The sequence below is a fragment of the Rhipicephalus microplus genome, chromosome 4 (genome assembly GCF_043290135.1).
Source record: "Rhipicephalus microplus isolate Deutch F79 chromosome 4, USDA_Rmic, whole genome shotgun sequence".
NCBI lineage: Eukaryota > Metazoa > Arthropoda > Arachnida > Ixodida > Ixodidae > Rhipicephalus > Rhipicephalus microplus.
In genome coordinates, this window is record NC_134703.1 from 112,296,057 (window position 1) to 112,308,996 (window position 12,940).

The 12,940-nt window shown below is 46.5% G+C and overlaps 1 protein-coding gene across 7 annotated transcripts in view; it reads right to left on the bottom strand.

The window, feature by feature from the left end:
* LOC119172825 (uncharacterized) overlaps positions 1-12,940 on the bottom strand; it is a 246,908-nt gene that overhangs the window by 123,643 nt on the left and 110,325 nt on the right. For all 7 annotated transcript variants that reach the window (XM_075893505.1, XM_075893504.1, XM_075893503.1 and 4 more), the window contains exon 2: positions 9,067-9,213. In XM_075893505.1, coding sequence (XP_075749620.1) covers positions 9,067-9,213 — 147 coding nt within the window. The remainder of the gene's footprint in view (positions 1-9,066; positions 9,214-12,940) is intronic.

Genomic DNA, 12,940 nt, shown 5'->3' on the forward strand with positions numbered 1-12,940 from the left:
GGAAAAGAAGAGCATGGTAAGTGCTCATGGTTAGTGCTCCATTTTCTTAATTGCTTTGAGGATTTCCAATTCAGGTGTTGAAAAAAAACGAACTTTTTGTGCTTCGGTGAGAACGAAATCATCGCTACAAAGCTCAAGAAGCGTAGTTTAACTCTAACGTGTAATCGAATGTGGGTGCACATTTAGATAGCACAATGGGTCTTCTTGGGGGCGTAAAAGTGCCAATAGTTGTACGTTGCCTCAGACAATGAACCAGCTATTTCCTTTGGAAGAACTCCCTTTTTTTCGGTTATCCATGGCTCACAATGCTCCAACAGATGTCACTGTCAAAATACAAGAGCCTGTTGATGTTTTCGTTGACGCTTATGTCTTTAACATAAAAACAAAAGGAGAGGAGGAATGATAATAGTACGAATGTATGCTCTGTGCGAAGAATAAAGCATATGGATTGAAAGGAACATGAAAAATATAGTTTCTGTTTTGATCCAGGAAAAAAGTTTTCTTTCGTAAACACCAAAAGCAAAAGCACAGCGTTTTTTTCCTCTCTCTAACCCCTCTTTCTTGCCCCTACTTCCCCACCCCCAGCGCTGGGTAGCAAACCAGATGCCAATATCTGGTTAACCTCCCGGCCTTTCCTTTCTCACTCACTCTCTCTCCTATTACAACGAATGACGACACTGTGTGGTCACTATGCTCTGTAATGAAGCGGCCATTCACTGGGCACAAAAGGAGACGTAGTGACACTGATCGGTATTGATTGATATGTGGGGTTTAATGTCCCAAAACCACCATCTTATTATGAGAAATGCCGTAGTGGAGAGCTCCGGAAATTTCGACCACCTGGGGTTCTTTAACGTGCGCCCAAATGTGAGCACACGGGCCTACAACATTTCCACCTTCATCGAAAATGCAGCCACCGCAGCTGAGATTCGATCCCGCGACCTGCGGGTCAGCAGCCGAGTACCTTAGCCACTAGACCACCGCGGCGGGCCACGTAGTGACACTGCCAAGCCTGTTCAGCAGCGGTAACAATGGCGTAGAAGGGGCTGAGCTCTACGATGAATCTGCGAATAATTACATAATCTGCAGCCCTGAGAGATAGTGATACGACCCCCTATTTACTCATACGATCGAGATGGCCGCAGACAACGCCCAAAGGGTCTGCTACTGCACTGGAGGTTTCAGCAGATCTTATACGCGCCAAGTATCGTCTTTTAGTCACATAACAGCAAGTCAGTGACTGAGCCTTGTTGTAGCCAGAAGAAGAAGCAAGAGATCACCAGCACCCGCAGCGCTTGCTCGGACCCTCCGAGCATACGGGCATTCATTTTCACAAGAAGCTTGGAAAACAATTGAGGTCTGCTGCAACACACTGAAATGGGCTGTCTTCCAATTCCAAGGCAGCATCGCTGTCTACGCTGACAGCTTAGATGACAGCATCGAGTCCATGTTGTCTGAGAAATGAAAAGTGTCTGGACGGCTTCTACGTGACGAGGCACCACTTAGCGTCGAGAAGAGAAAGCTAAGATGAACAAACGTAACTGTCATTTTTGAGCTTACTTTGTGCTCAAATCGAAAAAAAATTAAAGTTACTCGCAGTGAGCGCCTGGAGAAATGTATGCTTGAGTTAAGACGACAACACGGACAATATCTGAGCTTTTCAAGCAGTTTGCTGAGCCGCCATCTTGTTTGGACAGCAAAGTAGCCTGCATCGTATTTGTCTACGATGCAGTCTTCTCGGAGCTGTCTATTTTCCTGGCTACGAGAATATTGGAGTGGGACTTAAGATGGCCGCTGTCCATTTAGCCATTTATTTAGCCGTCTTCGGTGAGTATTTGAACACACCCATCGTCATTTCCCGCATGGAGTTTCCTACATATGCACTAGAAAGAATTCTGGCGACGACGACGAAGTTACTTAGTGATAAAACGCGTCTGTCACTACTAACTGATTTTCGTCATATTTTCCACGATTCCTGGGACGCTCCCTGCGTCCCGCCTTGTGGCGATGGCAGCGGCGACTTCTACAGGCCCACGTGGTCAAATGTCAGCGCCCTCAAGCTCTTCTGTGGCTCAAGGCTCATGGTCCATCACCAGCGACGGCTCAAGAGATGCTCCTGCTCTCGTGCACATGGACGAAGAACGAACTGCTGGCCCGTCTGGCTACAGCTCAGCATTTGTAAGCTCCGCAAGGAAACGAGGCTCTTGGAGCAGCTCCAGTGAAGACACGGACATCTACTCAGTCGACGGCGACGACTCATCAGATGGCAGCTTCGTGTCTGTGATGAGCCGCAAGGCCAAAAGGAGGCTAATCAAGACGTCATCACCAGCAAGCACGTCAACCGTGAAGGCAAGGAATGAACGCTGGCCGCATACCATTCTCTTCATGCCCGTGGATCCTTCCGCCAGCCTTCGAAAATTGAACAGGCAAGCCATTTCTAATGTTCTTGAGGGAATAGCGCAGAATGAAATCAAAGAGGTCCGGCTGAACACACGTAAGAACGTTTTAGCCGTTGACACAACACATGCAGATACGCTGCAGAAGCTTCGAATGATGACAGAGTTTGGAGATGTCAAAGTACGAGTGGTCGTACTGATGACTGGAACCTGCACTGCAGGTGTCATTTACGACATTGACTTGGCAATCCCAAACACGGATCTACCCATTCTGATAAAACCAGCGTACGAAGGAGTGGTCATTAAGCATATAAGCCGCCTCGGGAACAGCCGCTGCGTTAAGCTAGTCTTTGAGGGCGACTCAATCCCTACGCACGTCAAGGTAGGACATTTCCGGCATGTGGTACGGCATTTTGTCCCAAAGCCGCTTCAGTGCCACAAGTGCTTCAAGATCGGTCATGTCAAGGGCGTCTGTACAAACTCCACCGTATGCCCCCGGTGCGCGGAGGCGCACACGGTAGACACCTGTTGTGCAACAATTTATAGGTGCGGCAATTGTCGAGGTACGCATGAGGCCACGTCTAAGGAATGCCCAAGACTCAAGAAAGAAATGGGTATCCTGAAAGAAATGGTCAGGGATAACTCAACCCATAGAGAAGCTTCACAGAAAATCCGGCGTCGACGTCGCCACCGACGGAAGCGCTCCAGTCATGGTGATATTCATGCACCACTTCGGTCTACACCACCATCAACATCTAGTAGAAAGCCAGAGAGTACAAGAAAACCTCCACCGGCGAAGCCTCTCTCCCCTGAAGACTGGCCGGTGCTTGCGAACGCACGGCCTTCCGAGCAGCCCTCCCGCTCTCTGCTCCCAGTGAAAGCCAATGCTGCTGATGACGAGGCTCCAAACGCAGATCGTCAAATTATTCCTATGCTGCGATCCATTGTGAGTGTCATCAGAAGTGTTCTGACAAGCATCGACACGCCAACTGCTAGGAGTGGCCTACAGGTGCTGGACGCGTTGAGTCCGGTCCTTGCAAGCCTCCAGTAAAGCCATGGCCGACAATAACAAGTCGTTCCGTCAGGAGGTCAGAGAAGCGTCCATCTTTCAGTGGAACGCAAGAGGTCTGAGATCTCGCATATCTGATTTTCGCCAGTTTGTTCATCTGCACCGATTTCCCATCATGATTATATGTGAACCGAAATTATCGCACCCAATCAGATTATCCGGCTACGAGTCATTTTTCTCTTCAAGTGACATCGAAAGTAGCAAAGTTGTTGTATTTATTCGCCGGGAGCTTACTTACGTCGTCCAGCCAGTGCAACCTCACGACAGCAATCAGTATGTGTGCTTGTCTGTTAAAAAAGGAAAAGTGACATTCGCACTTCTAGGCGTGTATATATCCCCATCAGGTCATTTCGACGCCAACAAACTAGACGGCATATTAAGGGCACATCCGGGTCCGTGGGTTATCACCGGGGATTTCAATGCGCATCATCCCATCTGGGGAAGCTCAAGGCTTAATTCAACGGGACGACGTCTAGCATCATTGGTATCCAGCCATGGTCTCGTCCTTCTGAATGATGCCAGTCCTACGTTTTTACGAGGCACTACATATAGCAGCTGCCTTGATTTGTCTTTTGTTTCACGCCGATTTGCTACACGGGTAAAGTGGTTTTTGGACATTGAAACACACGGAAGCGACCACATCCCCACTTACCTGAAGATCAAAGGTATTTCGAACACGTACTCCTCTACCACAACACAAAGAATAGATTGGAGTGTGTTCAAGACTCAACTTGAGGATGCTTGTGAAGAAGGCCTGTCCAATGGTCTTCAGCAAGCTATTAAGGAAACTGCACATGCGACTACGCGCACAATAATACGCTCTTCGAAGTACTCTGAATATGACCTCGAGCTGGAGCGACTTCGTGCGATACGCCGTCGTGCCGAAAGACGATACCGACGCACCAATTCCACAGACGATCTACGGACAGCCCGGCGCATCCAAAAGAAGATACAACGGCGCCTTGACAAATTAGACACCCAACGATGGAGGAAACTTTGTGCGTCGCTAGATCCTCATAAACCGCTGTCTCAGATATGGAGAATTGTGCGAGGCCTACGTTCTGTTCCAGAGCAGCGTTTTCCCTTCAAAGCCCTTGCACTTTTTCATCGCCGGCATGAAATTCAGGTAGCAGAAGATTTCTGCGCTATGACCGTGGGCCAGACAGCGTACACAAGCCTACATACAGTGAATCAAATCCCTCACTCACGGGACCCACGCATGGATCTACCGTTTACATCACAGGAGCTCGATGCGGCGCTCGTCTTATGTAATAAGTCGTCGTCAACTGGCCCGGATGACATCTCATACAAGATGCTGTTCAACCTTGGTAAACGGGCACGAGAAACACTCCTTAACATCTTCAACGATTCTTGGCAAGCTGGCGTCGTTCCGCAAGATTGGAAGATTAGCCGCTTGGTACCAATCCTTAAGCCTGGCAAATCTCCCCTGGACATTGCCTCTTACCGACCAATCGCACTCTCAAGTTGCGTAGGAAAGGTAATGGAGAGAATGATCTTGGCCAGGCTTGAATGGTACCTGGAATACTATGAGATATATCCGAACGCCATGGCTGGTTTTCGCCGTCACCGATGTTCGATCGACAATGTTATAGATCTCGTCACATATGTCCAGCAACAAAAGGCAGGTAAACGACTATCTGCAGCCATGTTCCTTGACGTAAAAGGAGCATACGACAACGTTCTACATGACGCCATCCTTGAAGCCATTGAGTCAGTGGGCCTAGGCGGACAACTGTATCGTTGGACACGCAGCTATTTACAAGGGCGGACCTTGTTTGTGAACACTGCAGATGGTCCAACTTCCCAACACCCAACGCATCGTGGAGTCCCGCAAGGTGGCGTCTTGAGTCCAACCCTCTTCAACCTCGTTCTCATTGGACTTATAGAACGATTACCAAGTGTGGTCAAGTTATCCGTGTACGCTGACGACATCTGCGTCTGGACATCTGGCGTGACAAGGCCTCAGGTACGCGCAAGACTTCAGAAAGCTGTGACGTTGGTATCATTGTACCTCAAGGACCAGGGTCTGAAAATCTCGCCAGCGAAATGTGCATTGATTGCTTTTAGTCGAAAGCCAATGAGACCATACGCTATATCAATCGATGGCCAAGTCATACCGTATGTCAAGACGCACAGATTTCTAGGCGTATTCATTGATAGAGACCTCTGCTGGGGCCCACATGTGGCCCACTTGAAGAAGAGGCTAACAGAAATTGCTAACTTATTCAAGTATCTCGGAGGAAAAACCTGGGGGATTTCAGTACATGCAATGATGCAATTGTACAAGACGCTTTTTCTTGGCTATTTGCGCTACAGTTTGCCTGTGTTGACCAACACCTGTAGAACCAACATTCGGACTCTCGAAAGTATCCAGGCCATGGCTCTGCGAGTTTGTCTGGGGCTACCGCGATGTTCATCATCAGCTGAGACAATCGAGATCGCTAATGACTACCCGCTGAAGACGCATATCATGATGGAAGTACTCAGAGCACACGTAAGGCATCTTACTCGTGCCCCTGCCCATCATCTAGCTTCACTGCCAGAAGCCCGACCACGTGCCTCATTCTGCCAGACAGTCTTGTCATATCGCACACACATTCCTGCGGGATATACAACTCCATCGAGGATTTCAACTCCCCCATGGAGTATGACCTGTGCACATGTTGAACTCACGGTTCCAGGCATAGGGTCAAAAGCCCGGCTCTCGTCTCCAGCGCTAAAGCAGCTTTCCCTTCTCTTGTTATATGAAAAATACAGTGACCATACTCATCTGTATACTGACGCTTCAACTAAAGTGGATGGGTCTGCAGGGTCGGTGATCTTTCCTGCAACAGCGACAACGGTGAAGTTTCGTTTATCCCACCAGACATCATCGACAGCTGCGGAACTTGCTGCTCTACGTAGCGCAATTGAAGTCATTAAACACCAAGAAGCCAAGAAATGGAGCGTGTTCACGGACTCTAAGGCAGCACTACAGTGTTTGACATTCGCCTTACGCCGGGGACCTCATGAACAACTAGTGCTGGAAATTAGAGAGCTGCTTCACCACCTCTTCGACGAAGGACACAGAATCACGTTTCAGTGGATTCCAAGTCGCTGCGGCATATTGGGCAACGAACATGCCGATGCAGCTGCCCGATCAGCACACGAAAATGGTGAAGAAAAATCTATACCATTTTCAAGGATTGATGCTGCAATGACCATCCGAAAAATCGCTAATGCAGAATTAAAATCCCTGTGGAACACCGAGTGCTTACGGCACACGCGACTGCGTAGACTGGACGCGTCTCGTCGACTCCGGCCTCCGTCTGGACTCTCCCGACTCGAGACAACGGTGCTTTGCCGACTATGGCTTGGTGTCGCCTTCACCAAAGCTTTCGCCTACCGAATCGGCATGGAAGACAGTGCTGCTTGCGGTCATTGCGGCAGCGATGAAACTATAGAGCACGTTCTCTGTCACTGCCCTCATTACAGCGTTCAAAGACGGCAACTAGCTGCTGCGTTAGCTCGCCTTGACGACAGACCTTTGTCTGAACAATCAGTGCTGGAAAGAAGACATGATTTGTGTGCTCACAGAAAATCAGTGAAGGCCCTACTGAACTTTTTGCGTGGCAGCGGCCTATTGTATAGACTGTAGCACCCCAGCTCCCCCCCCTTTTTTTTTCGCGCGCGTCTATTTCCCTCTTCGCTTTCTTTCCAATCTTTCTTCCCCATTCCCCCTTCCCCTAGTGCAGGGTAGCAAACCGGATGCTCCATTATCTGGTTAACCTCCCTGCCTTTCCCTCATTTTATTCTCTCTCTCTCTCTCTCTGGCGCTAGTGTCTATGGGAGCTGCAACGCACGGCGCTTCAGCGAGCATGGGAATTATGGATATATATTACGTGGATTTGTCTATTCTTCGTACTTCTGGCTCCGTGTGTGTTCGTGTGGCTTGGAGCTGTTTTCTCACGAAACAAAAATCAGCAAACGTTAAGCGGTTACGCTTTGCCGCCTTAATGTTTTAGGCTTACCTTTTGAAATCGGGTCACGAAGTTCAAAAGGGTTCATGGTTCCCTTCAAAACAAAATCGAAACACAGCAATAAACGAAGCCACAAGAGCGATTCGCCACCCGCAAGTACTAAGACTATGCAAATCCATGTACTACCCATCATTCCCATGGTAGCTGAGCAATCGCAGCGCCAGAGTGTCCTCTAGTTATTTAAAGAAACTCTATGATTCCTAGAGCTCCAATGGGGCCACTTAAGAAATTCGCATACATGGTGGCGCCACACTTCCCTTTAGGTATTTTTGTGAGAAAGTCTATGGGCCAAGATAACTTTGGCACTCGTTTGGGAAGGGCCTAGCGTAGTCTCCATTCTTGCATCACACCATCTTTCTTATTGCTATCTCAAGGGTCCAGCGCACTTTCTAATGTACAGTATCGTAACCTCTGCAAAAAACTAACGGAGTTCTAGGAAAATTTCAATGTCTTGTTTTTTATTGCAGTTACTTAAATGTGTGAAACCTCAATTAGATCCAACCAGTAGCTTCTGCGTGGGTCTTAATGGGTTAAGGAGAGACGTGTAGGGAACATCTTTAATAGTAATGAAACATGGTCATTTTTATTTTTTATACTGCTTCCGTCAAACTGTAGTTAATCGGAGAACCAGAACAAAAATATTTCGAGCGATTTTTCTTGTACCCGTCGGACAAAGGTTCACATCTAGAGCTAAAACAAATGCACTCAAACGCGGCGAATAGCCAGAAACGTCCAGGAATTCCGGGAGTTCCTCTTGGGCGCCCAAAACACGTTTACGTTGTCCACGCCGCGCGTTCGCGACCGAATATCCTCATGGCAGTGTCTTGTTTTCGGCGGCTCCGTGGCCCATCTTCGTTAAAATTTCTTCACTTTCTTGCCGGAAGTATTCGGTCCATCGTAATGGAACAATCATGTTCAGCTTCTCAAACGACGCGCAATTTTTGCGATTTTTAAACAGCGGGTTTTGCGTGAATTGCGACGCCCCATGCGCGTGCCATATAAGATAGACTAACTTTAGATGGAACTTTAAGGGACCAGCGCAACATATTTCGTTTAGTAGGAATTCTCTTTGGCAACAGATTAACCGTGGCGGAGATTTTCAAGTGCAATGCCGGTCATACTCGAGGCAGTTGCTTGATTTAGGCAGGAGTTCTGTTTAAGAGATCTCGGTTTCCTGAGAAAACAACTGAAGTAACGTCAAGAGTCATCTGGTTGAGAGAAACCATAAACAAAAAGCTTTATTTATTTATTTATTTATTTGGTTATTTATTTGCTTGTTTCTTTTTTTACTTACCTGATTATTTATACATTCATTTATTCATTTATTACTCGAGGCAAAATCAGGTGGTCAGCAAAAATAACTAAAAACTTTTGTTAATTAGTTACTCCAACGTTACTTTAGCAGAGGAAATGCCTAGACGTAGTCTTTCTGTGCTATGACTACACGTGTCTCGCTGTCAGTGCAATTTTATCCTAGAAGATCTCACTACAGTGACGGAAACTTCCTGCACAGGAAACTCTGCTGGGAGTATACGACGATGAGTGTAACATGGCGGCTCACCTTCGTCGGACGCGTCGGGGCAGTCTGCCGAGCCGTCGCGGACCCTGGAGAGCGCTATGCAGATCTTTGGGTCGCTCCGACACACGAAGTGTGTGTCCGGGTCACACGAGGTGCTGTTCTTCCAGGGCCGCTTCGCCATGCTCCCGGCTGCGAGACAAGAGACGGGCACAGGTCAGCGAGACGAACGGGATTGCCTCACACAGGGGACCAGTTCTGCTATTGCAAGCGCTGCTCAGCGTCCCAGTTATCGGTATAGCATCAGAAAATAACACCAGGATGATGGGAGGAGAACTACATGATTCCCAGCGGGTATCTATCAATCATAGCAACGAATACCCGCCTAAAGCTTTATGTGGGCGAGCAGGAAGACGATAATCGCGTAAGGAAGTTTGAATGCGATGCCTCATTGCAGGTCCTGCGGAGATCTTTGGGTCGCTCCGAGACAAGAAGTGCGTGTCGTGATGGATGTGTGTAAACACGTGTTACAACTGCGGCTGCAACATCCGTCAATGTCCTCGAGCACAATATGATCCGTCTGTTTGAAGCGGTCTCAGTGAGCCCCAATACTTGCCTAAGCATTTCCTAATTGAGCGAATATAAGCCAAAACACCCCACCTTGTATTAAAAGAAACTTAGATTTATGGTAGACTGAAGCTCTTGGTAGCACTTCAGATCCCAGTAGAAATTAAACTAATGAGATATTGATTATGCAAAAAATATATAACGCACAAAAAAAACGCAGCACAGACCATGAAGAATTTCACTGATGATACATATTAGGAGCGTATTCTAGTTCATAGCTTTTTAAAGCAACTTGAAACGTTGTACGAACGCAACTTGTTAAATTCGCTCTTGGTCATCAAAATTCACATGTATAAAACGTATTCATGATCTTAACGTAACTTAAGTCAGAATTACTTTCAGGTGGCTTTAGTACTGATAAATAGTATATCATAGGGTCTACTGAAAACCCAAATAATAAACGCAATAAAAATGGCAAGTGTATGGTACTTTATATTAAAATACTACATTATCAGGCACTTGGATCAATCGCAGGCAAATATTTTACAAAGTAATTCCAGTCAAACGTAAAATATTGTAAGAGAGTGATCGTCACTCACAATTACTCCAAAATACATACATAAAATGGCACACCAACAAGGCAAAACAAACATGATGGTAAGCAAAAAATATTGCGTGGTTTGCATCAACTTAATCCACATTATTCAGACCCGTTGGTACGAAGAAATCAGTATCACCGCAGCGCTTCGACAAAAGCGAATTGCTCTTATAGTAACAGACGCCAGTGTAAAAAAAAAAAACACCAAGCGCAATGTGAATTACCGCGTAAACATTTGCATACAGTGCTTTCCAGAGGCAATCATATCTCGCAAACAGGCCATAAATAAAAAAAGAAGCAACTACAGACAAATCTGTTCTTGTGACGAATTTCAATCCAGCAGGTCGTAAAGGCAGGCTCTTTTCTCGTCCAGCTCGTCTACTCTCGATTCTAGCGAGATCTATCCGGACGAACGGAGGCTTCATTTATCGATTCACCCATCTGCAGCCCTCTCGGAAACGTTGGCCAGTTTTGGAATAATTCAGGAGGTTATTAGGCTACCTTAAAACATAAGTTTCAATAGAAGATGATCCTCCCTTCAGCGATGGAAGGGAAGATCATCTACTGCCATAGTATACTGCCGCAGTGTTCAGCAAAGAAAAAAAATAAAGGAAATGGAAGCGATTCCGCTGAGTTAGCTTTGCCTCGCATACTTTCTAAGCGTTGTGTCATTTAGGGCTCGAAAGAAGAGCTCGCAGAACATTAAGCGAAGAGCATTCACTTACCATTCTATATATTTTATGCTACAGCGTCACGACAATCTCATAGTAAACTATAGAGTGTTTTATTTATCCGGTAATTGGGCGTGCATATGTTCCCAAACTAAAGAGATATATTTCAAGAATAGGTGCATGTTTCGAATTCGTGCATCAAGCTGCCGCATCCTAATATCTTTCAATTGGATGATTGTCGAGCTTTTTATTAGAGCTCGCTGAAAACATCAAGTTGAATAAAAATGAATAATTCATCTGAGTATTAGATAAAATACAAAGAAAACGTTTTAGAAATTTTAAACCATGCTTTTCCCCTTTTTTTCGCTGTTTCTTGCGTATTCATATAAAACTCATATCATTTTGTTGGAAAAGGAGGCGTCGGATGAAATTTCTCTTAAGAAATAAAATTACCGATGATGTTGAAATGACAAAAAACAGAGAAGGCTGGAGAAAGGGTAACGAGGTAACAGCGAGCAGGTTCATAAGACTTTGTCTGGTGGCTGCCTACAAGTTGAAAGAATGGAATGTTAATAAATACGTAATGTTTATAAAACGGAATAGCCCCAACACTGCAACCGCAAATGACGTTTCACGAACATTAGTGTTTATTTGAAAAGTAGTTCCGAGACCTGGCGGGGCTCTGTAGGAGAATGCTTGATTGACCCACAGAATGCTTGCGTTCGATACCTGCTGGCACCTTGGCATTTAATATTTGCATTCGTCGGGTCGACGCTGCCGATGTCAGGTTTGTCTTTACGCTTACGTGTTAAAATCGTCCATGTGTGTTCTCGTCGTTCCTGGGTAAATAATAAGTGTCAATCACCTGGGGCACATACCCGCAAACCAGTGGCACATACCCACCCTCGGATACGTGGCACTGTTTTCCTGTAAGTGTTTGACGACGTACGCGACGGGGCTCTAACATTATTCGTATCATGACCAGCGCGTCATATTTGTCAAACAATCTTACCTTCCCATATTCACTTTGGTTCACGCCAAGTAAAGGCGGTGATCACGAAAGCACCCGGACGTGTTTGGCTAGATAGACAGATGTGTACGCAGATAGACTAGAATATTGCTTGTAGTACGCAAAAGAAAGGCTTCGCATTGATTGATTGATTCATTGATTGATTGATTGATTGATTGATTGATTGATTGAGTGATTGATTGATTGATTCCTTCCTTCATTCATTCATTGACATGTGGGATTTGATTGATATGTGGTGTTTAACGTCCCAAAACCACCATATAATTATGAGAGACGCCGCAGTGGAGGGCTCCGAAAATTTTGACCACCTGGGGTTCTTTAACGTGCACCCAAATCTGAGCACATGGGCCTACAACATTTCCGCCTCCATCGGAAATGCAGCAGCCGCAGCCGGGATTCGATCCCGCGACCTGCGGGTCAGCAGCCGAGTAGACATGTGGGATTTCACGTCCCAAAACCACCATATGATTATGAAGGACGCCGTAGTCGAGAGCACCGGAAATTTTGACCACCCGGGGTTCTTTAACGTGCACACAAATCTGAGCACACGGGCCTACAGCGTTTCGGCTTCCATCGGAAATGCAGCCGCCGCAGCCGAGATTCGATCCCGTGGCCGGCGGGACACCAGCCGAGTACCTTAGCCACTGGACCATGGCGGCGAACACTTCGCATTTAAAAGATACACGGTCGCTGAAGCATATTCGCTTGTGTAGCTGCTCGAAGAGTGAAGTCTTGCTCCTCAGAATATCCATCGGTAAAGATACGTTTTTTATTATTGTTCTTCAGCGACGTGCACCTGCTCCTTAATTTATGTGGTTGCATATTCCAAACAAACAAAAATTCTTCGTAGTGAATGAAAGACGACGAGGAGATGCACAAGCAATCAAGCAAAAATGTCTATAGAGTTACTTTGGAGAGAGACACTGGAGGGAACTTTAACGCCAGAAGGAACTCTGGCGCTGCAATGCAGAGCGCTTCAGCGAGCATGGGAATGATGGGTAGCACACGCATTTGTCTAATTTTATGCTTTCGGCTCTAGTTGGCTCCGATTGG